General features: G+C 39.9%; 1 protein-coding gene across 1 annotated transcript; it reads right to left on the bottom strand.

Moving 5' to 3' along the window:
* Positions 1 to 1,419: 1,419 nt before the first annotated feature.
* On the bottom strand, positions 1,420 to 2,635 carry LOC115615818 (neuropeptide Y receptor type 6-like). Its single transcript, XM_030504443.1, has one exon. The coding sequence runs from the start codon at positions 2,633 to 2,635 to the stop codon at positions 1,511 to 1,513; it is 1,125 nt and encodes a 374-aa protein (XP_030360303.1). The 3' UTR covers positions 1,420 to 1,510.
* Between the last annotated feature and the right edge of the window lie 7,046 nt (positions 2,636 to 9,681).

The following is a 9,681-nucleotide window of genomic DNA, read 5'->3' as shown; positions in this document are numbered from 1 at the left end:
CATTTGGATGGGATTCTGGAGCTCAGGTTCCCCCTTCAGCTTTCCATAGTTAATTCCATGTTTCTGCTCCCCCAAGGAAGCTCACAGTCCTCCACCTGGTCGCATCAAGTAACAACAGTGTGGTGAGCAAGGCTGTTATAATTTTGTCTAGTTGCTATACCAATAAAATAGGGAAAAGAAAGTTATTGGTATAACCTAACAGAGGGTAACAGTTGTCAATTTAATATAAGACTTGAGCAATCTTGAGTATGGGATATTGCGGTTTCATACATCACCATCACACCATCTTGGAGTCCCTAATACTTATGTATTAAAATAAGTAACTTCTCTTCGGCTGTTCCTATTCCTATCAAAGTCAATTCACTCCTATGGACTTGTCTGGAAATTAGAGATCAGTCTGAATGCAAAGCCAGTGTGTGTAATGAGAGAACGGGCAGTGTGAAGGTGACATCCTCAAGACAGTGACAATATTCCCTTTGGTTAGGAATGATTTTTTAAAGTGCAGCATTAAGGAAAGAGATACTTGATAACTGAATGCTCAGAGCAGAAATGGAGCATCAGCGCTTGAGTCAAATGAAAGCGTAAGGAAGAAATTACAAGAACTCAAGGCACAAGTATGATGATTCACTTTGGATTCTGAAGCAGTCTCACTGCTCAGAGAGCTTCCACCTGCTAATGAAGAACCCTCTTATGCCAAGATTCAGTCTGGAAAGATTGATTGCTTCACTCTGATCAGGGTGTCAGGGGTTAGACAACTGGTGCTACAAAAAGCAATGGCAGCCTTTTTTCCTTTGCTGTTTAATGCCACAGAAATGCACTGCCCAAGCACTTGTAGGGAGAGACAGTAAAGGGAGATCATCCATCAGCAGCCCTGTCCTTCCCATAAGGTCACAAGAGCTTCTGCTGACCCACTGACCGTATAATTTAGCCTAGTGCTCATTTTGTGGCTGTATTTAAACCACTTGAGGCCGGATACTAAAACCACCTCTGCTGTAAAGCTAAGCAAGATGGTGGAGGCTTAGGATAACTCAAAGGGCCTTCCTTACTCTGTGAACTGCTACAAACTGTTGTGCAGATTAACCAGAGGTGGGAACAACGGAGGGTTGGAAAATTAAAAGGCCAGAAAGCAGTGAAAAGGCTGATGCAGTTAGGAATGCCACAGTATTCCTGGTTTACTGGGGTGAAGCCAGGTGTTTAGGAAGGACGACTGCATCAGTGAAATAGAAATATTTCTAGTGTTGCTAAGGTAGCATGCCAATGACATGGAAATTGTGGATTAAAAAAGGTGTGAATACTGTTTATAATTCATTATTATTGACCTTTAGCACTCTTGGAAGTGGTTTATTAGCATTAATACCATCATAAGAGTGTGCTTATGGGAGCATAATCCTCTTTTTGCTGAACTAAATGGCAACAACATCCTCTAAACTCAGTGGTAACATGATCTAGACCTACAGAAAGAGGTCATCTGCACCAAAGTGCAAGACTTTGGAAACTCTGTTGGGTTATTTTAGATCTCCACAGGGGGATTATTTAATTTTAGAGATCCCTTTGATGCATCAGTCTGGAGATTTGAAAGGGCAATATTTTCATATTCCTCCTGTGACGCTGTGCATCTGCAGTGGTGAACTAACACTACCAAATCCTTCTGAAAATTCTTGTTGAGGAATCCATAGAAGATGGGATTGACACATGTTGAGATCATGGCCACAAGGTGGCATATTGTAAATGCTAGATTGTGATTACAGCTCATTAGTGCCTCGTAGTTCCAGTCAAAAACAACATTGAATACATTGAGAGGCAACCAGCAAGCTGCAAAAGTCACAACAATTGATATCAACATCACGTTAATCCTTTTGTTTTCACTCAGTCTGCTCTCATTCTCTCTCATCCTGTCTATTTTCCCATGTCTCCTTCGAAGACATACAAATATCCTGAGATAGCAGATAAAGATAAACCCCAGTGGGAAGCAGTACTGGAAAACCAGCAGGCTGGTGGTAAAAATGAGTCTTTCTGTAACTGACGGCCATTCTTCAATGCAAGCAACCTTGTTCTTGTAGAAATCACTATGGAAAGACAAATGTTTGAAGGGTTCATCAGTTAATTGGTGAAATATTAAAAAAGGAATGGATATTACGAGGGAAAACCCCCAGATGAAAAGAATTCCCCAGTAAGCATGTGAAATATTAGGCTTCCAGCCACGGGGGTTCACAATTAACTGGTATCTCTCGATAGCAATCAGTACAAGTGAGAAGATGGAGACTGTGACAGATATACTTTGTATGAAGGAACTTATTTTACACATAGCTTCCCCAAATATCCAGTAGTCCATTAAGGTATATGCAACTGTAACAGGAATACACATGATACAGATCAAGACATCCGACAAAGAGAGGTTGGCAATCAAAATGTTGGTGACGTTTTGAGCTTCTTTCCTTCTTTTTATTATAACAATCAGGCAAAGATTTCCAAAAAGCCCCACGATTGTAACTAATGTGTAGGCTGTAATAAGCAAGGATTCTGCAAGGAAGGAAGGCTGGCACGTATCAAAGTTCAGGAACTGAGAATAGCTGATGTTAGGGATAGTCTGATTAGACAGAATCTCGCTGGGATACTGAATGGCTTTATCCATCATGAAGCATTTCCCACCCTGTAGAGAAAACCCAGTATTATTTAGAATATACTTTGTATGAAGCTTTCCAGGGCAATGATTAACATGAGTCTCTCGTTGTAGTTGATGCCCTTGGAGTTTGGAGCAAATCTAATGTAATTAATTACAGCACTGGAAAAGCCAGTGGCTGGGTGTTAGTGGTTTTGTGTCTATATATATGGATGGAGGTTGATGCCTCTCTGAGGTTCTGGACTGAGAGAGTTACAGACCTGTAACGATTGTGATGTATAAGGACCAGCAGTGATAGCTCTGATTAAACTTGTATGAATATTTTCATACAAATCCTCTTTTACAACTGTCAACAAACTTTGCTTTTCAAAATAAACTGCTTGAAGATCCGTGTCAGCCAAAGATTTAGCAAGGTTTAAGGAATTCCAATGAGGATAATCTGTTGCTTTTCCGTTCTCAAGAAAGAAGAATCAGGTCCTGCCATCATGTTGCCAGCTTAGACATCACACTTACATTGTCTCTAGAACTAGAAAGTGATGTCAGCTAAAATCCCAACTCCCTCTGGCTTAACCAAAATGATGTCTGCTTTAGCTTATGGGATATTCAACTCCCCAGTGAATGACATATTTAAGGGAGTCTCCTGTTCTGTTTGTGTATTAAAGTTAGCATGTCCTTTTTCCTCAATGTAATCTGAGAAAAATGTAAAGCAAACAGAGATCACATCAGAGTTACACACACGATTATTGCCACATCAGTAGCTGCTAAAGGCTGTCTCATTTCCCTGCACACCATTCACTGTTGTACAAGTTTGACAAATGAGACCCCCAACATTTCCTGCAAGGTGTACTCAGGAGACACACAGTTGATTCTTCTTTCAGTTCACATGTGAACACGTCAAGCAACAGTTCTGATATTAGTACAATTCTGTTGTTATAAAACTACTATTAATGGGAAGAATTAGGTTCAGCAGAGTATCTCGGGGGGTTTAAATTTATCACTGAGTGAAAAAGTTAATCTTAAATCAAAGGCTCACCAGCTTTCTGGCCAGAAAGAGGTTGTTTCTAACCTGGGAAAGGAAAAAAGAAGGATGTAAAATGTTACTTTTAGAATTGAAAAGAGGGATAAGTATGTTCTATACATACACCTTTCGAAACTCAACTCTAACTCACCTTAATTCCTTTTGAAGCAGGAATTATTGGAAAACTAGCTGGAAGGAGGTCATTCTTCACACTTAGTAATAAATACCATAGTGTTGAGAGCCTGTGGAGAAAGGAGGATGAAGAAGCAGTAAGAAGTTAAAGAGGATACATGAAAAGAAGGGATAGGTGGATGTTTTATTATTACTAGAAATAATCTGTTTATGCGAAGGAGAGTTATCAACCTTTTAATAGAAATTGTTGCCATCATTAATCACTAAGGAGCAAGAAATATTCGGTTGCTTGCATGAGATTAAACACCAAATCCAGTGTTAAACTGGGAACTATGATCCTCTAACCATTTACCCTCAGCCACTGAAAGAATATTCCAGCTAGAGTTATATCCTGGACTGCTTTACCCTGATACTTCTGCTTGACATAAGTTTGGGTGCTTCAAATTAAGATTCTAAGAAAACCCCCCAAACCAACACAACCACCTTTGGAACATTTATTACCACTCTCATTCTGATTAAAATATACTTTTTAAGTAGTGTAGTCGTGTTGGAGTGAGAAGTGGCTGTAGATTTACATGACTAGATGTGGCCCTGGTGTTCCAAACATGACTGACTGTGGTCAGGGGCTAACATTGAGCCCTGTGGTCTCCCTAAATAACCCACTCAGCGTGGTCACAGCTATCCTGAGGGAATGGCACAAAACCTGTACAATCATGCTACAGTGTGTGCAGCAGCTTGCAGAAACTCCTAATGAATCCAGACGAAATGAAAGGGATTCTGAAGCCAGCACAGTCACACACCCTGGAGAAAACGATGCTGTGGCTGGGCAACAGCACCTTCAGGTGATATGTATCCTGTAATCCACTTTTCCCTGGAGGAGCACTAATTGCCTGGCTGGATTTATTGGCACACAGAAGGATGCAGGTGCTGGAAAGATAAGAAGCCAACCAGTGGTAAATGTTGCCCTGATGAGCTTTACTGCCACTTCAGATGTGTGAGGGTCTGAAGTCTGGCTGCTTTATCCCAGGGGTGATCTGTCTCTTTGGTATTCACCTGACTCACACAGATCTGAGCCATGCCCTTTGAGGAAAGATCAGGTGTTAGCAGGGGACCTGGCTTGGAAGCAAGACAGCTTCAAAGACAAGCTCTGCTCTTCCCTGCTTTTTATGTGAGCAGGAGAAGCTGTGGGGACTCAAAGGACATGCGGCTGAGCCAGGTTTGTAATCTTTTATGCACTATTTGCTGTGCCTGCTTATTTATCTGTGGTTGCATAAGATGGGTTGATGGAAGTGCAGAATGTCCTCTCCCAGTAACTCGGTGTAGGTGTGGGGCTTCTTTGGCACTTTCTACCACCAGGGAAATGCTGGAAAGAACTCTCTTCTGATCATTTCACTCACTACATCAGCTTTAGGCACACTCATCATCCACATTGTCCTTTTTTTCAGGAAAAAGCTTAATTTAATCTCACTGTTTGGTTTGCACCGTGAGTTTAAAAGTGTAGCTTTAGTACATGTCGTTCTGCAAGGCAATTTAAACATTTCCTTGGCAATAAAACCATTACACTTGTCTTGTTTAAACATCTGGAGTATTCATAGCATTAGAAAAATAAGTTACACAAGTACTTGCTCCAGCATGATGAGCTATATGAGTAATACATACTGCCATTGTTTTATGCTAATAAATACTAGTGGAATCAGCATCCTTGAACCACAACTACAGCTGATATCAGAATTGGATTGTTTCATAAGACAACTAATTACCTCAATCCCTAATCCATGCATTTGGAAAAAGATTCTCTACCATAGTGAGAGTTTAACACTATAGGAAGTGATAATTCACTTAGCCTACTTGTTTCATTCCTCTGGATGCAGAAACATTACTGAAACGTGCACAAGCAAAAGAAAGTTAAAAGCAGAGTCTAAAATCAAATGAGTTTTTAAAGGCTTTCTTTGCTAAGTATTTGCTTACCTATGTTAAAGATGCATAGTCCATCCCTTCAGAGTGACCAGTGAATGTTTCATTTGCAAACATCGTCTGTTTATTAAGTTCCAAAGTGTTGCACAGATAAAATGTGGAGGAAACTTTCCATTCAATTGTAAATAGAGGATGTCCAGACTACAACAATCCTTTAAAAGATATATTTCAGTAACTTTTGCCACAGTTGTATGAATTCTCTGACTTCTTACCTGATGAAAAATTCAAGTCAAATCCACACTGCCTTTCACAATAGTTCTTTTCCCGTTTTGAGTTCATTACCAAGCCAGCACACACATCTCCTTTGTGTATGAAAGAATCCGAAGCAAAGCCATCTGCTGCTGAAGCGATACTTAAACTCTCCTTTCCTCTCTTCCTGAAACAATCCACACTTCCACAGTTTCCAGCTGCGACTGAATCCACCGGTCTGTTGAAAGGCTGCTGGGGAATAAACCAGGCTCTGGAATCCAGGAAGAGGCGAACAGCAATGAGCAGGGAGGAGAAAGGACCAGGAGTCACGGGGATGGATTTTCCTCCACTGTGTGGCTTCCCTCCACCCCGTCAAACACCTTATCTTGCAATTTCATTTGCAATTATCTTATCTGCTCCGCAGTGCAAATGTTTTCCCCGTGCTGGATTTCATACGTGAACATCTGCAGATGGCTTATTGCTTTCTTAACCGAGGGAGATAGGAAAACACAGTCAGCTGCCTGGAAAGGGCATGCACATCCTATTAAATGTATCGTTTGCTCTATTGCAATTAAGATAATCGCATTTTCATTATAAATTGCTATTTTAGCTTATATTCCAGAGATATAAAAATCTTCCTGAAAAGCAAAGCATGGAATATTACACTAGCACACACTGAAAAGGGGCTTTGTTATTATCAGTTTTTCCAGTAAAAGCCCAGTATAGCCTTTATAGACACTTGTTTGTAAAAATCAGCATTTAACATTTCCTTATTAAATATTTAGAATGGATGTTTATGGGACAGGAAATGGTTTATTCTTAGGATGTGCTTTTTGGTACATTTCTGTTTAAACTTTTGAATTTCTACCTGGGTCCTCTTAACCCCCAGTATATCAGTCTCTTATGCTGAACCACCCTGTGGCTCTCCAGTACCAGGAAAAGCAGAGGCAATACAAAATAAACCAGAGTGAGAATGTGTTTGTGTAGGAACAGACTCAGGAAAACTAGACGAGAATTCCCTATTAAATTAGAGAAGTAGAAACCTGCAGACAAAGCACTCGAGAGTACTGAAGTCTGACTTACTGTGTCTGGGGTGTTTTTTGAACGAATGATTTTGAAAAGCAGTAGGATTTTGGGGATGAATGACACTGATGCTGTATCTAAAGTGCAGGTAAGAACTAATTATCCCAAAATATTGGTAGTTGTCATGCTATTGTATTTGTAGAATATAGGGGTGGAGGGAGCCTCTGAGATCAGCCAGACCTCCTGCTTCTAGTATATTTGTATCTATTCATGATGTGTTTGTCTAACCTGTTTTGAAACATCTGTGGTAATAATAAATTAGGTATTCAAGTGCCTAATTTACTGTTAGGAAGACACTTCCCCCTAAAATTTTCTTCCCTTTAGCCCGTTGCTTTATATTCTAGGTATGGTCTGTGAATTCAGAAAATTCAACCAAAATGCTACAACCCAGCAATGTGAATGGACTTTTCTAATACATTTCTAGCACTTGCTGGTTTTAATTATGTCAAAAATACTGCAACAACAAAGCTTTTCCAAAGTACTTTAGAATTTCTGCTTCTGGTTGTAGCGTAACCCAGGAAGTTAATCAGGACCTAAACATAGTGCTCTAGATACACATCAGAACCAGCCATAAAAATGCATTATCTCTTTAGAAAGGAAATAAGCCAATAAAATTAGAAGATGTTCTGATTCTATTTCTAGATTTCAAATGAAGGGTAGGCTGCTTATTTACATAGACCTCTGTTTCTAATATAACACTGCACATATAACTCTGTGGGAAGACTGAAGCGTTTAACGTGTGAATCCCTCGGTTTTACAGACGTGTCAATCTGCTGCGTTCTGTGGATTTAATTCTGGTGTGACCTGGTGTGAATTAAATCACATCTGACATCAGAGGCTTGTGATTGTAGCTGCTCTCGGTCTGTTTATGCCTGACGTCAAAGGTGTGTATGCAAAGTGGAATCTATAGCTGGGTAGGAAGGGATCAGGGTATATCGTTTTCAGGCAAATGCTGTAGCGTCTGTTTGTAAAATAGGCTGATGGAGAGCAGAATTGTATTTGCTTTATATAAATGATCAGGTTATTTCTAAATTGCTCAATATTAAATGATGGGAAAATAGCCTTTATCAGTAGATCGATAACTAACTGGGAGGCAGGACTGCAGCTGTAACGGAAGCAAACTTTATACGTCACTTGATAACGAAAAGTTAAAATATATTGTAGATAAGACTGCAATTAGCTTGGCAATGTCCAGTGTAAACTTAGTAACTCTGCCTTTGTGGGATTTCAGTAGTTCAGAGATGGCTCTACCATAGGAAGTGGTAGGAGTTGTGTATGATTTTTGAAGAGTTTTATTAGGGATTTCTGTCTCATTTTGCAAAGCAAACAAATGAACAAGGCACTTCAAAACAGTCAGTGTACTGACCTGACTGTCACTATACCAACTGCCAATCATTAAACTGATTATCACCTCAGCACAATCATTCCAATAAAAGCCTGATCCTAAAAGCTTTCCAGGCGCGATATCCATATAGAAATCAATTGGAACATCTTCGCCAAGCATCTGGTTGTACAGCAGCTGGAGGCATGAGCTCAGCTTGTGTAAATATTCCCAAGCTAGTTTTAAACCAGGTAAGCAATTAACCATTATGAGCACAGAGCTCAGGGCACTATCATCTGAACCAGCCAGCTGACGGCTAAACAGGGTCAATGTCTCATCTTGATTAAAGTGAAGGTGTGCTATTACTCTGGCCCCCAGGCTATGGTATACAGACTGTGGGCAGTGTGGAAAGTCAGAGTAAGTGATTAGGTGCCATAATAAACAGTTTTTCAAACTTTAAGTTTGTAACGTGCTGTGTTGGCAACAGTTTGTTGGTAAAAACTTCTCTAGCATACAAGTCCTTTGAGCTCACCTTTTGCTTTGACATTTATATGATTCCTTGCTGAGCAGGAATCTCTGCTGGTGGCTGACCATTCTTGGTGCAGCCCCCTTCTTCAGAAAGCAAGATTTAGTAGAGATGTATACATATGATTTGTCAGCTGTCTAGGCGAAAGAGTTCTTTAATAGCAGTTTGGTTAAGAGCTGGCTCAGTGACCCATAACATCTGTGAAGGATCTGGAATAGTTCTTCCTCATAATTATTATTCTTTATAGCACTTCAAAGAGGCACAGAGAAATAAGCAAGAATAATTGGAAATCTCTTATGTTAGTGTTGGATGTGCTGGTTGATGTCAATAAAGTAAGATAATATGCTATGATGGAGGAAAACCACAGCCCCTTCTCATTTTCCTGTTTGATGGAGAGATCAACTGCCTAATAAGTATCTTCAGCAAATAGGTTATAATTTGACCAAACTAGCAATATCTGAACACCAGCTAAGTATGCACAGCAAATTTTTCTTCAAAGATCACAGAGATGAAGAAGGATTGATGTCTGTGTGTAGGTGGAAGCACTGCTCCATGATTTGGAAGTTTTTTCCTAATTCGAAAAGATTGCCACAAAAATCACTTGGGTTCACTACATGGGGTTTAGGTTTTACTCCATGGTATTGCATAGCTCTACAGAACAGCTTTGCAATTAGAGAATAGCTTTGCAATATCCTTGAGGCTTCATTCTGGTCCATACCTCTCAATTAGGCCATGCCTAGAATGAAAAGTCAACTGTTTTAAGATGTGCTTTAACTTTAAATGAGTTACTTATAATAGCATACTCATTTAAAACATTA

Source organism: Strigops habroptila, chromosome 12, assembly GCF_004027225.2.
Source record: "Strigops habroptila isolate Jane chromosome 12, bStrHab1.2.pri, whole genome shotgun sequence".
NCBI lineage: Eukaryota > Metazoa > Chordata > Aves > Psittaciformes > Psittacidae > Strigops > Strigops habroptila.
The sequence above is the reverse complement of the archived record's forward strand: the minus strand, read 5'-3'. Positions and strand labels throughout refer to the sequence as shown.